The 23,659-nt window shown below is 40.6% G+C and overlaps 1 protein-coding gene across 2 annotated transcripts in view; it reads right to left on the bottom strand.

The window, feature by feature from the left end:
- ARHGAP18 (Rho GTPase activating protein 18) overlaps positions 1 to 23,659 on the bottom strand; it is a 162,123-nt gene that overhangs the window by 115,410 nt on the left and 23,054 nt on the right. The window contains exon 1 of one of the 2 annotated variants that reach the window (XM_081093881.1): positions 6,825 to 6,972. The exons of the other annotated variant lie outside the window; for it this stretch is intronic. Within the exon in view, the coding sequence (XP_080950007.1) occupies positions 6,825 to 6,937 (113 nt within the window). The 5' untranslated portion in view covers positions 6,938 to 6,972. Of the gene's footprint in view, positions 1 to 6,824; positions 6,973 to 23,659 lie in introns of those variants that run through there. 2 annotated transcript variants of the gene reach the window in all.

The raw sequence follows: 23,659 nt of genomic DNA, 5'->3' as shown, positions 1-23,659 counted from the left end.
ATTCATTGGCAAATATGATCCTCCTTCATAACGTTGAAGTTAGAAAACAGCAATATGGGTCTGCTGGCTATGATATGTAAGACGATAAGGGCAACAAGGCTGAGACGGCCATGAGGAGACATGCTCAAGCTCAGAATGATGAGATGATTAGGCCAGTGGACTGAAGAATCTCAAAGAGAAAGCCGGATGCCACATGGCCAGTCACAGAGGGTAGAAGACCAGCGATGTTTCCTTTCCCTATGACCCAGATGCCTGCAAGAAACCCTGTTTTCCCTAAAGACGCTTAAGTGTTCTTTGCAGCTAAAAAGCAACTACCAAAACACATGTGTAAAGGCAATAACATTTCACACTTCCTTTTAACGCAGAAATTTAGATACTTAGGGGACTTGAGTATGAGAAAGGCTCCAGATGCAACACTGGTCACACACGTCTCCATGGTTCCTGTTTATTTCTTGCAAAAAAAAAATAAGGGAGGAGGGGAGGGTGGAGGATAAACTTGGCCAGCTCATAGCAACAATCATAGAAGTCAAATACTTGCAACAATAAAGATTTTTAAAAAAATAAAATAAAAAGAATTTATCTTCAGAGTTACCCAGACATCATCCCTTTTGCTCCCTCTGCCCTAACTCACTCCCAAGATCTTTATTCACCCCCACTCTCCTCCCATAAGGAGACTTCTTATTCTCTATCTCTTCTTATCAAAATAAAAATGTCATTAAATATCAATACCAATCAAAGGCAGCCAAGGGAGTGAGACCTCACTGATCTATGACCATGGAGCACAGGGAACTTCCACTGCAGACAAGTGCAGCCTTGGCCTCTAGAATAGTGGGGTCTTTTTCTAATGTGTGACTGATGCCCATGTTTATAGCTAACAGGGAATCTATATATATAAAAGGCTAATATGCAAAGTGTCCCCTCAGGAGTTGGACTGGGAGACCGAGAGTTCGATCGCTCACTAAGACATGCACTGACCACCAGGGGGTGGCACAGAATGAGGAAGGTCCCAGCCAGCAGCCAGGGAAGGAAGGCCCCAGCCAGCAGCCAGAAGGCCCCAATCAGCCCTGATCGCCAGCCAGGCCTAGGGACCCTACCCATGCACAAATTTCGTGCACTGGGCCTCTAGTTTAAAAATAAGAGGGGGGAAAAATCATTTTGCTAGTCCAATTATTAAAAACTATTTAAGCCTAAATGCCATCCAATCCAATAGCAATCAATTGTGCATCATTAAATGCATTCATTTTTATGAGTTTATTTTACTGCAATATTCTTAAAAGCCTGATAAATACTAAGAACTTAAAACATAAAAAGAACAAACATAAACCTTTAAATAAGCACAAGCCCCACATAGAAAAGAGAGAGATACAGTGCAGGTGAACAAAGAAAGAAGTGGCCATGGGTACAAGGCAAAGTTTGCAGCAGTGTTTTGGGGGGAGGTGTCTCTTGAGATTTATGAATCCTTACATATGAGAGGCATAAAGATAACATAAGTTCTTTACGTTAAGATAGCTTTAAACAGGCCCACAAAAATCACAAGCCTCACAGATGAGGGCAGTTAAAATTAAAATAACATAAATAATAAAGGTAAGACCTGCCCATTTGGAATACTGGGTGTGTCTTTTCACAATTCAAGAGAAAAGTATAGATAAGGCTTCTAAACTATATGATAGAGAAAGTATGTTTCTATAAAAGCACTCCCATGTCATGAAGTAGAGGAGTAGGTTGATTCAGAAAACAGTAATCCATAGGTAGGTTAAAAATGTTTTGGTCACCAAATCCTACAAAATTAGAATGAGAAAACATGCCCTAAATTCTAAGATTAAAAAAAATAAGAAGACATGTAACTTCCATATTGCATTGTAAAAAGTTATAGCCATCCCTTCCTTCACCAAAAGTATTCATAATTTCAGATAAAACACAAATTCAGAAGGAAAAAACTCTACTCATACTTTAGCACATAGCTGTTTTGTTTTTTTTAAATGCTGTGAATTTGTGTAAAAACTCTGACTCATCAAGAACGACAATACCTTTTCCTTAAAGCTTCTCTCAAGATGTTTCTGAGTCACATGTCCAAAACTAAGCTTCAGATCTTGCCCTGTCTACCTCCCTTCACTCTGGGAATCTTCCCCATCTAAATCAATGGAGTTGCATAGGCCAAACCTTGCAACAGTCTTTAGTCTCATTTGCTCATATACCACAAACATCAGGAAATCCTACAGGCTCTACCTCCGAAATATTTCATGCTCACCACCTCCACTACTTAAACAACTAAAACCTTGGCCCAACAAGCCATCACCTTACCCTCCTGAGTAGTGTCTCTTCTTCTGCAGACTACATTCAACAAAACAGCCAGAGGGACCTTTTAAAGCCAAAATGTGCTCTGTTTCCCCATGTTCAAAACCCTCCCTACTCACTGGCTTCCCATCTCACTTAAAGCAACATTAAAAGCTCTTTCCCTAACTCTTACCCCCATATATCTGCAAGGCTCACCTGCTCAGGTCTTCATTTTCCACTGCGTACCCTCCTCTCCCAACCCAGGTGTTCGTTTTCATTGCATCCCCAGCTCCTAGACAACTGACACACAGTAAGAGCTCAGTAATTACATGTGGAATGACTGAGTGACCAAATGGTTATGCTTACTCAGTAAGTTGTTAGAACCCAGAAATAGGTAAGCCTTACAAAGTCAAGAACTAAAGCTAAGTATATGAAGATGGCAGTCGACTTCCATTTGGCCTGTAGGCAATGGTAGTTCTTAAAGGAGGGAACCATGGAGGCTGCCAAAAGAGGACCTACCCACATTCCATCTTGCCCTAAAAGTCAAGGTTGCAGGCCTCATTGTGGCCCACCCATGCCCCAAGGCAGGCCTGCTAACATTAGTTCAACTTGTAAATGTGGCTCCGGTTCAAAAGGACACTTCCAAGGTCTTTCGAACTCCAAGGACTGAACTTTAACATGATGGTTAATTTTCAGTTATGCCATTTTTAGTTAAGCACGTGGATTACAGCCATATTTCTTAACACATGACAAAATATTTATGAAAATGTAACATAATATTTATGTTATATGGTGCAAGGCTCAATCATTTCCTTCCTTTCCTTTACGTGGTGTTAAGGACAGAAGCAGCTAGCTATGAACCAGGCACGTTTTGTGGGCTTTGCATGGATCATCCCACTTAATCCTCCCAATGAAGGAGAGCTGTTATGAAGTTCAACTTACAAGCATAGAGTTAACACTTCTCCAAGACCACACTGCTAACAAGGGGCGGAGCAGAGATGTGAACCCAGGCACGTTGGCCCTAGAGCCCAGAGTTTCAGGATGTACATCACGATGACATAGTGCCTCTTGGTTCTGCTTATTCAGCACCAGTGGCACTTGTGGTCAACAAAACAAGACCCTGCATCACGAATGCTATACATTTATTCATAAAAGACATTCTTTAAAAACCTCAGATATCAACTAGAGTTAAGTCCAATAAGAAGGAAAATATCTTTGAGGTCAATATTTATCAAAAATATTAGCTAAAACGGATGCTAAGCAAACAAAATAGTTTTTCTTAAAAAGACAGGAAAGTCAAGGGAGAGCAGTAAGAATAGACAAAACGCACTATTCTTGGAAAAACTGCTTTGCAAAGGTAAACATTAAGAAATCTGCTTGAGCCCTGGCCGGGTTTGCTCAGTGGTTGGAACATCGGGCCCTTGGACTGAAGGGTCTCAGGTTCAATTCCGGTCAAGGGCAAGTGCCTCGACTGCAAGCTCAGTCTTCCTCGTGGGAGGACAGGGGGTGAGAGAGGAGAACAGTCAATGTGAGAGATACATCGATGATCTCTCTCCTCTCTCTGTCTCTCCCCCTCCCTTCCACTCTCTCTAAAAATCAATGCAGAAAATAGCCTCAGGTGATGATTAACAAATAAATAAATAAAAATAAAGTGGTTTCTACAACCTCCATCCCCAAATATTTTTAAAAATAATAATAAATAAAAAGAAATTTGCTTAAAAATCAACAGGTAAATAAAGTCTTATAAATATAGCTACTCATAAAGTGGTTTCCTTTGTAAACATTTGACTGTGTACAAGTCAGAACAACTAATATTAGCATATTTATTTAAATCCTAATGTTTAAAGGAGAAAATATGACACCCAAAAATTGAAAACAGGATTCAGTAAATATTTGAGAGGCCCTAAGAGTAGGAGAAATTCTTTTCCTGGCATCTAATGAATGTTTCCCGATTGAGAGGGATAATGCAATAGAGGGAATTTTAGATGCACAAGTAACTTACAAAAAGATTAATTCCCTACTATCGCAGCTTTTCCAAAGATCAAATAAAATAGGGTTTGGTAAGGTAAGGTTAAAAATCAATCACTTTCTATAAATATCCTTAATCATACACATAGTCCTTTACACCTTTCAAATGGTATATACATGAGTTCATCTTACTAAACTAAAAGTTTGATTAAGTAACTCATCAAAGCTCATATTATTTTGGAGACAAAATCTTGCAATTAGCCAAGTTAGATTTCTGCACTCCCTCCAGCAACTTTTCAATAGGTGGTAGTGGGGGTGAGGGTAGGGGTGGGGAGAGGGGGGGTCGGAGGACAGAATCTAACTTTTTCCTCTTTTTAAGAGTTTTATTGTTTGGGTTTGGTTTGGCCTTTTGAAGAGCTTTTTAAAATAGGCATCAACCATCAACTCTGTATCTCTGAGCCGCTTCCCACTGGCTGACCAACCGAGCCAGAACCAAAGTCCCACGCATTCCTTCCCCCACCATCTTCAGCAAGTCAAATTCTGAGCCCATCCACCCTCAAATCACTCCTCCCTCCACCCACCCCCTCCCACCCGCTTGCACTATCTCAACCCTTGCAGGCTAAACAGGGTACCTCCCAAAGTAACACTAAGCTTATCTGATAAACTATTCCGTGCTTAAGGGGAAAAGCTACTAGGGACTGACTCTCTTCTCTCCTCCCTGCCTTTCCTCCCAGCCGTCAAATCAGAGCTCCCATCTTCTCCTGCCGACATTACTGTCCCTAGGACTCGAATTTGGTGGTGAGAATTTGGGGTCCAGTATGCACAAGCAATATGGCAGCCAGCAGGAGCACCCACTGCGTGAGCAGTGCCCAGCCTGCCACCTCAGTGCCTCCAGATTCTGCTTTAGCATAGGCTGAGAACGGTCTGTTCCTCTCTTATGTTCTCTCAACCCACAACAGGCTGCAGAACTACCAACACAGGATAAAGCCTCCAGAACTGGATATGCAGCCCCAGGCAAAGGCCTAGACCCACAGACCATGCGACAACCAAATCCATTCCTGGGGGTTGGCGTCCTCAAGGTGAAAATAAGAAGTCTGGCCTCACTTCCCTAAGGTTCCTTCCACTCTCACAGTAAAGATCCAAGAGGCAGCTCAGCATCTCGGGCCACCCAGAGGAGAATGTCCCAGGAAAATATGCCAAGCTTGCACATTCTGGCAATTTTGACTGTCATGTGGACTCCAAGTTATGAAAGGTATGGGGCTGGTGTCACAGACTGCTTACTGCTGAGAGGTCACATCACTGCTCCACAAAAGAGAGATGAAGACACTTTATGATCTCACAGAAAATACTTAAAGCAACAGAAAATAAAATGGAAATATGCCTAAGGCCCAGGAGGCAGGTCCCTCATGTCTTTGGAAATGAATTCATTCTCAATGGGACACATACTGTGGTTGCTACAGAAGAAAAGTTCTGGTCAGCCTGGGTACCTCAGGCAGAACATAGCAGCCAGCCATTCATTGATTTGACCTCCCCTCCCCTATACCCCCCCCCACCCCCATTTGGGGATTTTAAAACAAATGAAAGAAGGCATTATTTCAGCTTAAGGCATAAGCACAAGTCAGTCACATAAGAACAAAGGAGGTTTTATTATCACATTGAACGTCATGGAGGAAACATGCTTACTGACAACTACTTTAGTGTTTTACACAATCAGGTTAGCATTTGCTTTTTGCAAGCGTCCAGGCTAATATTTACAATTTCTATCTAAGGCTGAGGTGAAAATATTCGGATAGTGAGAAGGTCATTAAGGGAAAGGAGGGAAAAAAAAAAAAAAGTCCTTGAAAACAGAACAAAGTACACAGATAGAGGGAAAGGTACTTCGCACCTCAGTGGTCTGTGGAACATTTGCCCTTTCCGCCTATAAAGGGATTTAACATTAACCACGTTTCTCTGGCCTCACTGTACTACCTTCCCACAAAAACTCTTTTTTGAAAGCCCCCGCCCCCACACACGCACACACCCAAATCCACATACACAAAAGAATATGAGACACACCGCCCCAGGCAGTGTCTTGGGCTTTTTGCCTAAGAAGTTTGCTTTCAGCAAAGGAGAGAGGGAAGAAGAAGAAGAAGAAAAAAAAAAAAAGACTCCAACAACAACAGCTTGTCCAGTGACACCCGCCCCCCCTCCCCCTGCTGTTGGCACACTTTCCCAACTAACAGTTCCAGCGCTGAGCCTTGAGCCCATTCAAGAATTCCACCTCATAGGAAGTGTTTCAAATATAGTCATTTGATCTTTCAGCATTTGCAAATGCACCTGCTAAGCAACAAGTCTGACAGCCGAAGCCTCCGCCCGCCCTCCCCGGCTTTCCCAGCAGTTATGTGAGGGGTTTCCGACTTGGACTAGATGAGACAGAGGCAGAGTCCATGAAACCCCCGCCAGACACTTCTGCAGCTGCAGGCGGCCAGGTTCCGCATGCGGAGTCCTTCCTCCGTCCCGCGCCAACTACCCTGTCACTTCTTTCCTGGAGCAGGTGAGCGGTGTTTTGTTTTGTTCTCTGGCTTTCAAATGCCAGGGCTTACCTGGAGGTGGCTTCCTCCCCACCCTGGCCATGGCTCTCCCCCACGGCCCGATCCTTGCTGCTGTGGTGGTAGGCAGTGAGCACGACTCCCTGGGAACTGGAGAGCCAGCTCATGGTGAGAGAAGGGGCATAATTTCTGCGATCCTGACACTGAGAAGGGGAGTGAAGTTCCTGGCTCGCCTGGCAACTCCGTTCATTAGCATCGGCCAGCTCCTCCTCCCGAAGCCAGCGATTCACACGGGAGGGGCGGGGCCTCTCCCCTGAAGGGCTGCCCGGCTGTCCAATGGGAAGGGCTGTGACTCAGTATTGTTTCAGCCCGGGGCCATTCCAGTGTGAATGCTTTAGTTAAGAGATATAGGGGTGGAGGATTACTTGTTGCCACCACCCAGGAGAAATTCAAATCTGATTCAACTGCCAGGCTGTAGACTCCTCTCATCACTGTAAGCAGAAGCCGTCTTGGCTAGGAAACAATGAGCTACCGCAGAGACTTTTCCCCTTCCCAATTCCTGTTTCCATCTGATAATTTCTGCTACTTCATGTAACATGAGTAAGGGCATTTCTTAACCCCTTCCCGGTCAGCGTAGCAGAAACCAATGAGCCTGCTGCAAAACTGGGCAATGACAGGTCCCAAGAAAGACTTCACCTCTTGTGTCAGGTTAACATGTCACAAAAATGATTGTGTGCCCTGCAATGTTATCTTCTTTCACATAAAGGTCAATGCCAAGTTTCAAAACACCTTTCAGTGAGAGAGAGAGAGAGAGAGAGAGAGAGAGAGAGAGAGAGACCTATCTACCAACCCTTAAGTGAATGCTATTCCTGAGAATAAAAATAAAACTTAGCATTTGTCTAGCACCTACATATGAGGCTCCCTATGCCAGTATTCAGTGTAACTTTGTATCTCTCTATTTTTATCTCTCTGTCAAATACACACCCTACATCACAGATATCACCTGTATTTTGCAAAGTATGACAAAAGTGAAGCTTAAATACAGGTTAAGTAACTTGTCTACCATAACACAATTGTTCTGTGTCAGGAGCTGGGTTTGAACAAAGTTCTGGGCTGAATTCCACTTTTTTTTAACCAGCACGCTGTTCTTTGTCTTATAGATGAGGAAACAAGTTCAAAAGTCATGAAATTCCAAGACATGTTTCTGTTCTTTCTCCCCTAAAAATAGACTACTCTCTTCTATATACATACAAGTCTAAGTTGAAGGGGGTTATTATTGACCTTTATGATCTATCGAAAATTCCTCATGAACAACTTTTCAAAGTCATCATTCCATAAACATACTATTGACACTTTTTTCATTATTTAAAATTATCATGAGACAGTGTGGTGAAGGCCTGGGGTGGGGCAGGGGCTGGGTAGAAGGAGGAAGTGGGGAGAAAATAGGGGACATCTGTAATAATGCCAACAATAAAAAATAAACTTTAAGCCGAAACTGGTTTGGCTCAGTGGATAGAGCGTCGGCCTGCGGACTGAAAGGTCCCAGGTTCGATTCCGGTCAAGGGCATGTACCTGGCTTGCGGGCATATCCCCAGTAGGAGATGTGCAGGAGGCAGTTGACCGATGTTTCTCTCTCATCGATGTTTCTAACTCTCTATCTCTCTCCCTTCCTCTCTGTAAAAAATCAATAAAATATATTTAAAAATAAATAAATAAATAAAAATAAAAATAAATAAACTTTAAAATTATCGTGAGAAATAATTAGTTTATAGATACTTATACACGCTTAAAGTATTTACATTTATTTTTTAATCCTTTCTTTCATATCTGTAGGGAACTATCACTTGCAAAAGTCTTCCTTTAAAAAAAAAGCTTATCATAGCTTCCTTCCTGCCCCTCCACAATTAGTAATTGAATCTTTGCATTTTCATCTCCTTAGGCTCTACACGCCATCTCCTTTCTATCCCAATTGCCCAAGCCCCTGCACACCCTATTAAGTCTTAGCTATAATCTTACAACAGCTCTTTTAGCTCATTTCCTTGCCTTCTCCTCTAAATTATTTTGTACATTATCACGCCCAAGCACAGCCTTGGTGATGTCTCTCCTTGCTTAAAAAACGTTTGCCAACGTTTATTGGCTCCTCATCGCTGACAGAACCAGTCCAAACTTGAGTAGACCACTGAACGTTCTCGCTATTAGCCCACAAGTCTTTCCATCACATCTGTCAAACACCATTCCCTCTGGGGCTCTGTCATTCTTCTCTCTTCCTTTCCACATCTAACTTAACCCTTTGACACAGCAGGTCTTCAGTGAGTGCTGGCTGGATGAAGAATTAAATGGATTTAATGTGTCCTTAGAAAGTACACTAAACTTTAAAATGAAGATTGGTAATGTTAGACAAGTTGTTTCCATGCATATACCAGTGTGTGAACCTATGATGATGATAGGTTCACCAGTTCAAGCAAAATGAAAAATACAGTAAGAGGGGCAAAAGGTAAGCTAATTGGAGTCTATGAGTTCTGCCTTCTTAATGTCCTTATGTGGAAAATGATTAACGATCTGAAATGCAAAACTACAGGAATTCTCTATCTTATATAATTTTCAGTTGGTAGGCCATACACTCTACCACTTGGAAACTCTTTTCTTGTCTTTGTCCCTCCATCTCACTCCTATTTTTCCCTTACTTCCCTGGATCTTTTTGTCTTCATCCTTTATTGTTCTTCTATTTTTCCTTCTTCCTTTACTATAGCCTCATGAGCACTACCAACTCTAATGAGACAATTCTTCATAAAAGGAGATTCTGTCCAGTTTTAACTAAAATGATGAAGTTACATCTTTGCCTATTGATACTCTCTCCACTTTTTAAATAACAAATACATCACAATATACAGATTGAAATGGAACTCTTTTACAGGTTCAAAGTAATTTTGGGGTTCACAATAACCATGCTTTTTGATTTTTGAGGCCAAAAATAAGATGTGGTATAATTGATTGACAGAGCTTAGTTCATAGAATTTGAATCCTGCTAATTTACTTTACAAGTACATGGAAATTCTCTGCACTCGTCCTTCCCTCCCACTAAGCCAGCCCTGTTGTTATTATCTGAGGATATTATCTACTAAAAATAGTTAGTAGGATTGTGCCCTGGTGTACGTGGCCTCACATATAGGCTCAAGTAGATTAAAAATGGTTTTCCAAATTTTCTTATGACCATCATGGAAGCAGACCTTACTATCAATATGCTTTCTTGAAAAGCTCTTCCTTTTCACATCTCAAATGCCACCAAGACTTAGCTAGAGTTCATCCCTTATACCACACTACCCTTTCTCATAGAGACACATTTTATTTCTTTCAAAAAGTACTCCCTCCCACAACCACTATAAACAAACACCAGGAACCTAATGTCCTTGAAAACATTAATATTCCAGGCCATTAATGCCAAACACTTTTCTGTTATGTAACATCGTACAAAGTAATTCAGTAACAGCAAGAAGCTTACACATTCATTTCATTCATTCCTTTTAAATGGGATGTACTAGATGACATAAGCAGGAAGACGGAAGCCATAATTTACATGCCCAAATGGGTTATTAAAAATAGGGTGGAGATAGCACTGCAGCCTCAGACAACCTCACAGTCATATTAAAATATACTGGAAAAAACTCTAGCAATATCCAAAGGTTATTACTGGTTTTTGTATTTTGATTTAGGAACCTAAATATTATGGAATTATATTTAAAGGGTACCATAATTACAATGTAATCAACACATTTATCAAAATTTTGCTTAATCACTTGCTGTCACTTTAACTGGAATTGATTAAGGAGAATGTGTATTCAAACAAACTCTATAAGGTGACTAAAAGCCTGTATAGGGAGGGACACGAGGCCACGTGAAAGCTGACCTTTCAACTGGCAAAGTTAAACTCAATTTACAATAATATATTATAGCAAGAACTTGAATAAATTAATCATCAACTGTGGAGTTAAAGTTTTACATGGATGATAAAACCTAGATTTTATACAGTAGCATTGACCAATGAAGAGGGAGTGTGCTAGTATCCCCTTCCTGAAGTATTATCAAGGCTTTTTATGAATAATTCTGGTAAACTTGCAAGCAAGCCAATTCTGTACTGAGGAACTGTAGACTGAAATGTATTCCATATACAGAATCTAAACCTACTTTCTTGGAAATTGCATCATTGTTCCTAATTCTGCCTCTGGGGCAACAAGGAAAAAAACCTTTTCCCTCTCTCCCGGCAGCTCTAAAAAATTCTGCATTATTCTCAAAGTTATTTTTTTTTAACTACTCCTCCAGGGAGAGAATGCTAGCCATGCTGGAATAATTTATAACTGCTATTGCCACAGGCTAATTTAGGCTACTTAGCAAATATCTAGTGAAGATATTTTTTTACAGTTAAAGTGTTAAAAAGTTTAGTACCAGTAAATAATAATAGCTAACATTTAACTGTTTCCTCTTTGCTAGACGTGATACATGTTTCATTTAAGTGACACAATCCTGAGAGATACTAGAATTGTGCTCACTTTATAGATGAGAAATGTGAGGTCACCCAGCTAGTAGGTGGCAGAACCAGCTCATGTAAACCTGGATTAATATGACCATTGAGCCTGAGTTCTTAAATATTACAGATTACAGCTGTCTCGAACTGACTCTATGAAAAAAATCCACATGAATATTTAATGAGGTAAAGTCATCTACAGCAAATCTAAAGTGTTTAACCAAATGAAATATTGATGTAAGTGCAATGCTACAGAGATTAACATTCAGACACAAACACATTCGTTTCTTTCCTGGTACTTTGAAACTTCTTTTTTTGTGTGTCAAATTATTAGGGGTGTGTGGCATAGTATACATAAACTATTTAGGTCATTATCATTATGCCATCACATCTAAAACTCTTTCTGCTGATAGAAATAAAAGTATTCTGACCATTATGATTATAAACATTCTCTTTAAAAATATATCAGGCAAAGACAGATGTAGATTTAAGGACTCTGAAGCGTAAAGAGTTTCATAGGTACAGGACTTTGGAAATGACCTTGCATGAGCAAGACTCTGAAGGTTTAACTTCATTTAGCTTCACGGTAAATCCACCTCTTATATCAAAATTAGCCTCTATTGCAGTGGTTCTTAACCTTACGGCCCTTTAAATACAGTTCCATATGTTGTGACCCAACCATAAAGTTATTTTCGTTGCTACTTCATAACTGTAATGTTGCTACTGTTATGAATCGTAATGTAAATATCTGATATGCAGGATGGTCTTAGGCGACCCCTGTGAGAGGGTCGTTTGACTGCCAAAGGGGTCGCGACCCACAGGTTGAGAACCGCTGCGCTATTGGCAATTAGTCAAGGCAAAAAAGTGCAATGACCCATGCTTTTCATTGGCTTTTTACTCATTGCTGAATACAAGGGGACCCATGTTGCAAACACTTGCAGCTGAAAGCACAAAGTTAGGAAGAGTGAAGTGCATTCTGAGGGAGACATGTTCTAAAATGTAGTATGTTGCTTATGAGTAAAGATTCAATTTAAAACACCTAGAATTGTATCAATACTTAGATTTGCTCCAATACAAAAGCCTTGTCCTGCTAGTGAAGTAGATTATGAAAGGATGCTGATCTCCTTGTCAAGTGAGAGAAGCCATGGGTAACTGGAGAAGACTTGGTGAAGCTGAAAGGAAGGGCTGAGTTGATCTGTGACTTGGGAAAAACAAGGAAATGGAAGCTATAGTTCTATTTTTAAAATAAAGGTAAAAGAAGTGGTTATTGCCCAGCCAGCATGGCTCAATGGTTGAGCGTCGACCTATGAACCAGGAGGTCACGGTTCAATTCCCGGTCAAGGGACATGCTGGGGTTGTGGGCTCAATCCCAGTGTGGAGTGTGCAGGAGGCAGCCGGTCAATGAGTCTCTCTCTCATCATTGATGTTTCTATCTCTCTGGACCTCTCTCTTCCTCTTTGAAAACAATAAAAAAAATATTTTTTTTTTTAAAAAGGTGGCTATTTGTTCCAAAATAAAGGCTATTTTTCTAATATTTTAGAATGGTTCCTGGAACAGGGATACTATTGCTATGAGCCAAAATACTTGATAAAACTTACTTTGGGTATAGCATATTTATTTCATTGTTCATAATTTACTTATTACATTGAAAATGTATTTCTCTGTAAAAGAATGTATTTCCAGTAAAATAAGTAAATTATATTCAAAATTTAAAATATAATTGTTTATACTAATTTTTTTGAGCCAGACAGAGTCCATAAGGTTCAACAAATTCTCAATATGCCTCCAGAAAAGATGCACAATGCAATGCTCTAGACTTTACTCTGAAGGCTTGTCACCCAAATGCCCCATGCCTCACTCTAATTGGGAAAAACCTTCTTACATAATATCCTAGTCCCAAATTATCTGTGCTCCAGAAATATACTCTGAAAATATCTACAGGATACTTATTTAATAATTTGGCTAGCTGTTTTGATACAAAGGCTCAAAGAACATGGCTAGAATCATGAGTATCTTAGCCTTCTAAAATTTTAAAACAGACTCAAAGTTATAGGGTTGAAGTTGTCCAGAGTTTATAGCTAGTACAAAGGGCTTTTTTTTTTTTTTTTTCTTTACAGAAGCAAATGCAAAAAAATCACAAACGTTTATGCCAGATGTTTACAGAGCCGGGACTCTAAGATTTGAGGAAAATGTCATATCCTGGCACCAGAATATTTTCTTGCAGTATAAACTGCTCAAACACAGAGACTGCCTCAACACAGTCCCTGGCTCAATCAAAATGTCTATGGTAGTTCTTATGAATCACTCCTAAACACCCTTCAAAATTTCTATCTAACCCCTACCAAAAAATCCATAAGGGTCTCTACAACTTAAATAGTGAAAAAATTTGAATTCCACTACATAAGGTAGAAAATACGTTATTTTCTATCAACTTGTCTTCCCACTAACTTTATTTCATTGTTGTATTCTTATTTAAAAATATGTGAGATATATATTTCTCCTTTCCCAATAATGAAATTGTATGTTTGCTATCAGATATGTCATATTTCTGTAAGTAAGGATTAATATGTAGCAATAAACATAATAAAATGCCTTCTAGGCATCATCCTTCAAGCATATCACAATACATTTTATATACACATCAATACTCACAAACACTGTAGACTAGATATATTCATAAAGAATAGCTTTCATTACAAATTGGCATGAGAGAGAAGAAAAGCAGGAAGAAAAAGCACCTCGGTGGGACAAAGGTAGATTCTTCCGTCAGAGTTTCCACATCCACATTATATCACATTGTGTCTTCCTCTTAAACAGAAGTAGTTTTTTAAACATTTTCCAGAAGGTGAGTTGTAACCTTCCCAGTCTTTGAGTTTAAATCACACTCTGTGATGTTCTGGGAAATTTATTCACTATCAGTTATAAATAATTCAAATCAAAGCAGTAGAGCCACATTTTTGGTCACAAAAATGAGACATATCAGAATTCTCCTTGCAGCCAGTCTGCCCCTCTCAAAGGTAATACTTGCCTTACCTTGCAAAGATCACTAATATACCCCTTAGAGAAAACAAATTGAAATAGACAGAGACCTCTAGGATTTCATTTCTTTCAAGAAAGACTGCCTTTATAGTATTCCATGCAACCTATTGTGAGCATTCACATATTAGAGGAATATAAAAGAAACTTAGAGCCACCATCAAACACTTTTTAAAAAAAGACTTTTTCAAAGGTGTGTATAGAGCTAACATTCTACCACCTAATATTAACTAGAGGCACAAAATGAGCCCGGTGGAGAATCCTCAAATGTCTTAAGAGTAGAACATCTTATCTAAAGGTTACCAGAAGTGGCCTGCTGTCTGAGGGAGACTAGTGGGACTAGCCTCTAAAAATCTTCATAATTTTCCAACAGCCCACAATCTCACCACTGCCATCACGTGTGGTGTCATCTTGCAGCCAGTGGCTCACTTCAAACTGATAACCTGAGGGAGGTATAGATGAGTGAGATACAACCCCAGGAGTTTATCTAAGTCAGGGGCCGTCTGTATTTGTAACATCAAGCATCCTATAATAAATGCAAAATTGAATGATTGAATTCTGAGGGAAACAACTAAAATGAGGCAAATAATTCCAAGATCTATTAAGGTTTTAAGAAAAAGAGGCCACAACTAAAGTAATGTGCATGTGTGATGGTTTCCCCTAAGCTTTCTGTATTAAACATGTATTATTCTGCAATTAGAGACAATTCTAGTAAACATATACCAAGTCATAATACCCCACTAGGTCTTGAATTAGGGTGGGTAGAGCAGGGCTTTCCACCGGAGAGAGAACAAAGGAAGCTAAGGCAGCTTCCTGCTGACTGCTTCCACAGAGTCCAGGCGGGCTCACAGTCCAGGTGTGTTTACAGTCAAGATGCTGGGAAGGAAGAAGATGGGGAACAGGAGCCAGGATCCGGAGACCCAACATAAAAATACATAAATTCGTACCAGGTGTTTAGGGCCTTCCTGGTGCCTTGCAAGTATTGATTCTGTATTTCAGAAGCAGTGGGGAATAATGAAAGGTTACTGAGCAAGATAGTAACACAGCTCTACTAGAAGAAGATCAGCATGGTGGCTATAAATAGCATAGATGGGAGGAACAAGACGGAGAAGAGCAATCCATTAGGAGGTGGTTACAGGAGAGCTTGTCAGGGAGGAGGGTGCTGAAATACACCAGCAGTGGCAGACCTGCCCATTCTTCATCTTCTCTCCCAACCCATGCAGCATGCCCAGTGGCAATGCTCAGGGACAGTGTAGCAATAGAATCGTCGGGACCTAGTAGATTTGTGGAAGTGAGAATGGAAGAGGGAGGGGCTCATAATTACCCCATGACTTCTAACTTAAATAAATGGAGATGCCTAACTAATGCTTAAAAGCAAAGATGCTTGGGCCGAAACCGGTTTGGCTCAGTGGATAGAGCGTCGGCCTGCGGACTGAAGGGTCCCAGGTTTGATTCCGGTCAGGGGCATGTACCTGGGTTGCGGGCATATCCCCAGTTGGAGATGTGCAGGAGGCAGCTGATCGATGTTTCTCTCTCATCGATGTTTCTAACTCTCTATCTCTCTCCCTTCCTCTCTGTAAAAAATCAATAAAATATATAAAAAAAAAAAAAAAAAAAAAGCAAAGATGCTTGGAGGACAAACTCTGACAAGGTCCCAAACTTCTGATAAGGAAGGCATGAGACAACATGCTGTATGAGTACCTACAAAGGGCTGAGTAGGACAGTAGTGATAAAGAAAATGTATTGAAAGCTTTCTTTACATCTTTTGGACCTCTAGCCCGCTCTCCTGTAGAGAACTAGTTGCCCAGAGGGTTTTTCCGTGTGCCTGCCTCATGAATGAGCACTTACCCATTCTTCAGGGATGCTTAATTTCCACACTGGGAGTCTACTTAGATCCATTAAACTTCAAAATTGTCTCAGTAGCTAAATTGGTTAGCACACTGTCATTCGGATAGGCCAAGGTTGTGCATTTGATCCCTGGTCAGGGCACAAGCAAGAATCAACCAATGGCCCAGCCGGTGTTGCTCAGTGGTTGAGCGTCCATTTATGAGCCAGGAGGTCACAGTTCAATCCCCAGTAGGGGTCATGCAGAAGGCAACCAATCAATGATGCTCTCTTCATCACTGATGTTTCTATCTCTCCCTCTCCTTTCCTCTCTGAAATCAATAAAAATCTATTATTTTTTTTAAAAGACTCAACCAATAAATGCATAAATAAGTAGACAACAAATCGATGTTTCTCCCTCTTTCCCTCTCTCTGTCTAAAAATCAATAAATAACAAACTTAAAAAACTGTTTCACATGACAAAAGTTTTTAATCAAGGATAAAGGATTAAAAAGGAAGGGGAAAATAAAGATGGGAAAGGTGAGTTTATTGAGCACCTATCAAGTTTCAGATACTTCTAGGCCAGCGGTTCTCAATCTGTGGGTCGCGACCCCTTTGGGGGTCGAACGACCCTTTCACAGGGGTTGCCTAAGACCATCGGAAAACACATATTGAATATATAATTACATATTGTTTTTGTGATTAATCACTATGCTTTAATTATGTTCAATTTGTAATAATGAAAATATATCCTGCGTATCAGATATTTACATAACGATTCATAACAGTAGCAAAATTACAGTTATGAAGTAGCAATGAAAATAATTTTATGGTTGGGGGTCACCACAACATGAGGAACTGTATTAAAGGGTCGCGGCATTAGGAAGGTTGAGAACCACTGTTCTAGGCCCTTTAAAATATTTTCTCTCTCAATTCTCATCTTATCTACAGGGATTGTAAAGCTGTGATTAGTAATCAGCATATTGCCCACTACCATACAGCTAGCCCTTGGCAGAGTCTGGAAGCAGGCGAGGCCCACTTAGAAACCTAACTACAATTCAAACAAGCACCCATATCCTCTTCATTTAAGTCTGATGACATTTTATTGCTGAATTCCATCTAGTTCCTTGTTATTTGACCCATTTGCAACCTAGTTAAAAATGTGATTACCAAATAGAAAAAAGAAATTTTGAGGCTAAAAAAAAAAAAAAAATCTTGTTATTGAAATATTTCAGGCTAAAATGAGAAAATATAAAAGTGGTTTCCTTTGCACCTACCAGTGATTCACTCTGGATGTTTAAGGCCTGGAGGTCTAATACCTACCATCTATCAGTCTAGCATATTATAGTACTAATGGGTTACTTTTGGTTTTGCACCAAGCCCTGAGGTTTCAGTACCAATCTTTAACTTCAATCCATCCTCATTGTTTTGTTCTATCCAAACACAAGAATAGTATGAACTAATTTATGGATCATAGTCATTTTGAACATTTGGTTTATACTATCTTGAACCAATTTTCTGTGAACAATGAAATGAGGAAAACATCTGCTCCCCAAAATGTTAGGCCAGGTGAGATAATATCCTTTTCCCTCTTCCGTTTCCTCTTCTTTAAATAGAGGCGCCTCCTTGTTTACAGGATGAGGGCAAGAGGTAAAATCCTTTCCAAAAAGGATGTGGTGTGCAATATTGTTATGAAGGTATTGTGTAAAATTGTTACACAGGCCGCTTAAGGAAATCTAATCAACAACAAAAAATTGCTAAGCTCTCACCTATGTTGAAGTTACCTGTGAGAAAGCCTAATGGAATATGGGGAATTATGGAAAATCAGAGGCTTCGGAAAGCTCTCTCTTAACTCATTCATTCTGCTAAACCTCTGTTTCTGAACCTGGAAATGAAAATTACATGTTTCTACCAGACAGGGCTATTCTAAGATATAAATAAGCTGGTAGAGGAGGTAGAGAGAAAAAAGGAAAATGTATTCACTAAATTTGTTCACTGAATGTCTAGATAGCAGAACTTTAATATAAATGCTTTATACCCATTGTACAGATGGAAATGCTGCACCCCAAAGATTAATTAATTCAGAGAAAGCTTTGTGCTCAGGTTAAAAAGGAAAATAAAAAGGCAGACCCAGGATTCACAATAAAATTCCTTCGATCCAAAATCCATGCTTTTCCCATTATTCTATTGAGAGTATAAAGCAGCATATGCATATTAAGATGAGTTTAGTCTTATTATAGTTTACCAAATCTAAGAAACTTGTCTCTTATTAATAAGATTTACCATTCATTATTTTGCAAATCACTAGTCAAGAGAAAATGCTGTCAATAAAATTATGAACACCATCAATTATAAGTTGCATCCTAATTTCAGAATGAAGCTAATATACATCTTAGAATCAATGAAATATAGAAATAGAATGAAAGAGACCATTTTTGTTTTCAGTCTCACATAAAAGCCACAAATTTGGTTCTTTTAAGATTTGCCAGGTATGTGAATTATACCTGATATAGTCATTTATTCAGTCAATAATTTATACATTTATTTAACTACCATATGCTTAGCACTGTCTCAACCCAAAGAATATATTACCAAAAATAGCAATCAAGCTACCAAACATATGACCAAAAACATGTTACCTGAAAGTGATTATGTTACCAAAAGCAGGCCATGGTGTAAGTGCCCTGGGTATGGGAGAGAAGACTGCAAAGGTAAGAGGGAACAGGAGGCAAGAGGAGCAGTTCCTCCAGGAATGGAACCAGTTGTCAGTCTCTTGTGGAAACACAAAGGTTGAGTTCCTTGCAGTAGTTATTGCCTCCCCATTGCTCTTACAAACAACTGATTTCAAATGCAAAGCTCTCATTTTTAATATGAAAGCCCCTACTCTATCCTTGTTCAAGTTTAAGAAGGCTCATGGGCCTTCCAGAGTGGCCCAGCAGTCCTTGCAATGGGGCATGGTTTAATTGGAATCTGCTGAGGCCTGGACTTTGCAAGTCACCCTTGTACCCATTTTGTGCCATGGCTTGGTTTGGCGGCTCTTGGAAAGCCATGGATTGTTCCCTGGGTGACCCACATCTCACATTTTCACTGGGCCCATTCTGTTAGGACCAGATTCCGTGTGCCGTAGGAGTACACAGGAACGCCAGGGAAGTCCTAAAAACCATCTGATGTGCTCTGGATCATTTGGCAAGGACACAGCTATTTCCTTTCAGATTTCTGTTCCACATGAAGCCGTGGACATATTGTAGCCTGACAGATTTCAGATAAAAGCATTCATTTCACAACACCAAAGCCACTTACCTGTCCCGTTAATTGAGACAGCAAACTAAATTAATTAATAAAAAGACAATTCCTAACTAACTTTTGATAGTTTTGGAATTTTCTCTTCACTCTCCATTTCCTGAATTCATGTGAGAGTCACTAAACTGGCCCTAAGATATCACTTATGACATCAGTGTTGTCAGTTTGTTTGTCTATTGTTCTATGAGGATGTGTCCTAGGCTGCTCATCAGTTGATTCATTCAGCAAATACTTGTGCCATGTACCTACTAGTGCCAGGAGCTGTATTATTTAATGGAAATGAATTAATGAATAAGAATGAAATAATAACTTGCAAAAAGCTAGTGGGCCCCATTCCTTAGATCTCCCAGTTGGAAAAAAAAGTGTATGTATTTATTAAATGCCACTCTGCTATTTCATTTCCATTGTCTCAATAAACCCTCACTTATTTGCCTCTATTTCACAAATGAGGAAACTGAAAGATTAGTCATAAAGATTAAGTAATTTATGAGAGAGAGAGCCAGCAGGACTCACATTTGAACCCAGGTCTCTTGACTTGATATCAATCATCCAACCTTTTGACTAAGGCAGGCTGCTCATAACATCTCTTCAAAAGAAATATGATGGTTCAGTTATAAGTTCCAAGCAGATTTGTTTTGAGTTGTTCTGAGCATTTTGTGTCATTAATGGAGGCCTGGAACACAAATTACTAACAACTCTGCACAGTACCAGACCTATAGTACTCAGGACACCAGTTAAGACTTTCAATTGAATAAGTAGACAACTAAGAGACCCTCATATTTATTTGACAAAAGAAACACCATGGAGCCATATTTCAATCACACAAGTGCGCTACACATTTTCTCTGTAGCAAGGTAGTCTTATCCTTTCGAGAGAAAAATTAAGCAATTACTATTTCTCAGACTTTGTGTGTGTTAAAGCTATAATATAGTCACTGAAACTTTATTATAATGAATTATGGGTTTATAACAAAGCATCGTTACAAAGGTGACCCACTCTTACACTGATACGTGGTCCCAGTAACTAAATTCCCTTTGATCAGAATCAGCTATAGAGCAAAGCACTTATTAGTATTTGTTGACCAGATATGTCAAAGCACCCAAGTAAAAGCCAGTGACCTGAACAAGGACCCACGTAAAAGCCCACAGAGGTGGGTAGACAGGTCAGGGCAACCCCACGCACAGCATAATAGAGAGACATGCAGTAGATTTGGGTCTCTGCTAGACTCGTTTTGTAGCTGTTAAGTGCTGGAAGTCTGTGGTAAGAATAAGCTATTCTTCTGAATCAGTCATTGTTAACACAACCCTATAGCACCTGTGGAGAGAAAGCAATGCCAACCATGCATTCTGAAACAGAAAGGAAAAATAATCATTTTCACTCTATCCTTTTACCTCCCCTTTCCTAAGGAAACCAGAATCACTACCACACTGGAACTGACTCATCTGCCAATAGTCTCAACCTGTCTTTATCTTACTGAGCTCCAGAAGATATGATAAACAGGCATCAAAAGAAGAACACAAAGTCCATTATTCCCTACAGCACAGCAGTAAACTACCGCTGCCAATGCTAATCAGCAACTATAATTAAGCCTGATTATAAATTACAAGTATCTAAATTTAGAAGACCTTTGCTTTATAAATCCTAGACATTAGAGACATTATTAACTTAGCTACTTGAAATTATTCCACGGCCGGAAACATCTTTCGAGTGTTCTGGCCCGGAAACAGTCCTGTAATCAGGATCCTCCCCTCGGATTGACAGGGCTCAGAGGCAGCCATCCAAAAATCCCTGCCCTCAAGAGATCCTAAATGGCCAGGAGTGGCAGGCAGCAAGTTCCACAGGGGAAGTGTTTGCTGTTCTAGCCTCCTATTCTTTGAAAGGCCTTTTATAGGAAACTTCAAATCATTGAGGGGAACTTAGCTAAGGATAGCAGTTTCAATAATTGAGTGTCACTAACTCTTTTTTCCTGGACACGGTGGTTATGGTAATGGTTAGCCATTCCTGATCATCACAGGATGCTAAACGCAGGTCAGGATGCTGATGAGTAGGGACGGTCTTCCTGTAGAGAGAAAAAGACGTAGTAGGGATCTGCTTTGAAAAAATAAAGCTAATCCCAGGGATTCACTGTTTCGAGTTGATTTTATCTCAGAGCAAGTCAGCAGCATGCATCATGTGACTGTGCTTTGATCTAGACATCTTTTGTAAATGCAGTCATCACAGCACCTGCCACTCCCACTGCCCTGCCCAAGGTCACTAAATAAGGGATAGGTAATCTTCAACAGTCATCGCCTCCAGCCAGTTTAGGATTAATCCAGGGATACAGTTAAAAAGAACAGTGGTGCCCTGGCCAGGTGGCTCAGTTGGCTGGAGTATCATCCTGTGTACACCAAAAGCTTGTGGGTTCAATTCCTGGTCAGGATTTTAAAAAATTACACACACAAATCCACAATAGACACCTGCCAAAATCACATAATAGCAGATTAAAATTTTTTTAAAAAATGTAGGATCGTTCTAGTTTATTAACTGATGACTTAACTTTTTACTCTGCTTTTGAAACTGCCAAATCAGGTGAACAGGTCCATTACTTCAAACACAGCTCCACGATTCCTCTGAGAAGCCTCTATGATGCATGAGTGTGATGCTCTGATAAAAAGCCAGGCAGCCTTGCTCTGGCCAGTGTTGTTGGTTCAGTGGTTAGAGTGCTGGCCCATGCACTGAAGGGTCGCAGGTTCCATTCCCAGTCAAGGTCACATACCTTGGTGGCAGGCTCGTTCCCCAGCCCCGTAGGGGCAAGTGCAGGAGGCAATCAATGTGTCTTTCTCACATTGATGTTTCTCTCTCTCTCCCACTCTCTCAACTCCCTTCCACTCAATCTAAAAGTGAAAGAAAAATATCCTCAGGTGAGGATTAAAAAAAAAAAAAGTAAGGCAACCTTAAGAAGATATTATCTGGGGGCTCATGTTAGAAATACTTTAGGGGATACTCCACTTCAGACCCACATGTTTTTTTATCCACCTGTCATTTCCATCAAGTATTAATATGAAAAGGCAAGATTTTTACCAGTGATCTTAATGAGAACTCTTCAGCTTTAATTTGGTTGCCACCTGCTGGCTGAAAGACAAAATCTTCCCTCTGCAACAAAAACTGCTTGGTAACTCAGAAGGACAAACGTAAACAAATGAAAGCTCTGTCATTAGCAAAGCCAGTTTGGGCCACCTCAGGTTACCTCACAAAGGGGAAGGAAACTAACATGTAATGTGTGTGCTGTATGCCAGGCACTGTGATAGTAGGGCAGGATAGGAGCTAGGAAAATTCCTTGGCAAGTGGAATGGGGAAACAGACAGAGAGCGGAACCAACTGGCCCAACAATGTTCAGCCAGATGTAAACGGTCACCAGGGCAGGAAGCTCTGAGCACCTAGCGACGGCAAAACTGGTGCTGGGCCTGCCTCCAGGGTGGCCTTTCCTGCCCGGGTCCTGAGGTTTGGACCCCCTGACCTTTCCTCCACAGAGATAACATCTAGGCTTCAGTTGGATTTCAGCTCCAGGCCCAGAGAAGCAGCAAAACCAGGAGAGCAACACCAGAGCCGGCTGCAATGACTCACGTGCCCTGCCCTGGCGCTGACCAATCAGTGCAGACCAGGACCCTGGAAGAGCATACTGGAAAAGCGGATGAATATTCTATTAAGACCCCCCACCCCCACCCCTCCAAGACCTCCCCTAGGCTCCCAGCCTTTAAAACCCACATCAGGAAAGGCCCCAACTAATGCTCTCCCTAGGGCTCTCACTCCAGGGAGCAGGCCCGGGCCTTTCCCTCCCCGCTCCTCTTCCCCACAGGCCGCCATGCATCTCCTAAACTTTGAGGGTCCCCAAGACACTTGCACCCTAGGGAGCAATGGGCAGTGGCAGCTCATCCCGGGCTAACCCCCTGAACCTGTCTTCTTTGTCGCTTCTGCAGTCCTAAGCCCTTCTTTGTGTCACTGTTCCCAGCTTTAATAAACGTACTTTCAAAATCACCTAGACTCGTGTTGTGAAATCTCTCCTTCCCTGAAGCCAAGAACACACACACTACAGGCCCCCGAGGCAGACCCGCTCAGGCCGGTCCCTGTCCAGTAACAGTAGGTGCTTCAGAGATATTATTACATTTAACCAGCACCCAACTCTGTGACTGACCTGAGTATCAATACCACCATTTTAACTGGCTTCCGATTC

The sequence above is a fragment of the Myotis nattereri genome, assembly GCF_964212035.1.
Source record: "Myotis nattereri genome assembly, chromosome: 6".
NCBI lineage: Eukaryota > Metazoa > Chordata > Mammalia > Chiroptera > Vespertilionidae > Myotis > Myotis nattereri.
Note: the sequence above shows the minus strand (reverse complement) of the source record. Positions and strands in the feature narration are given on the sequence as shown.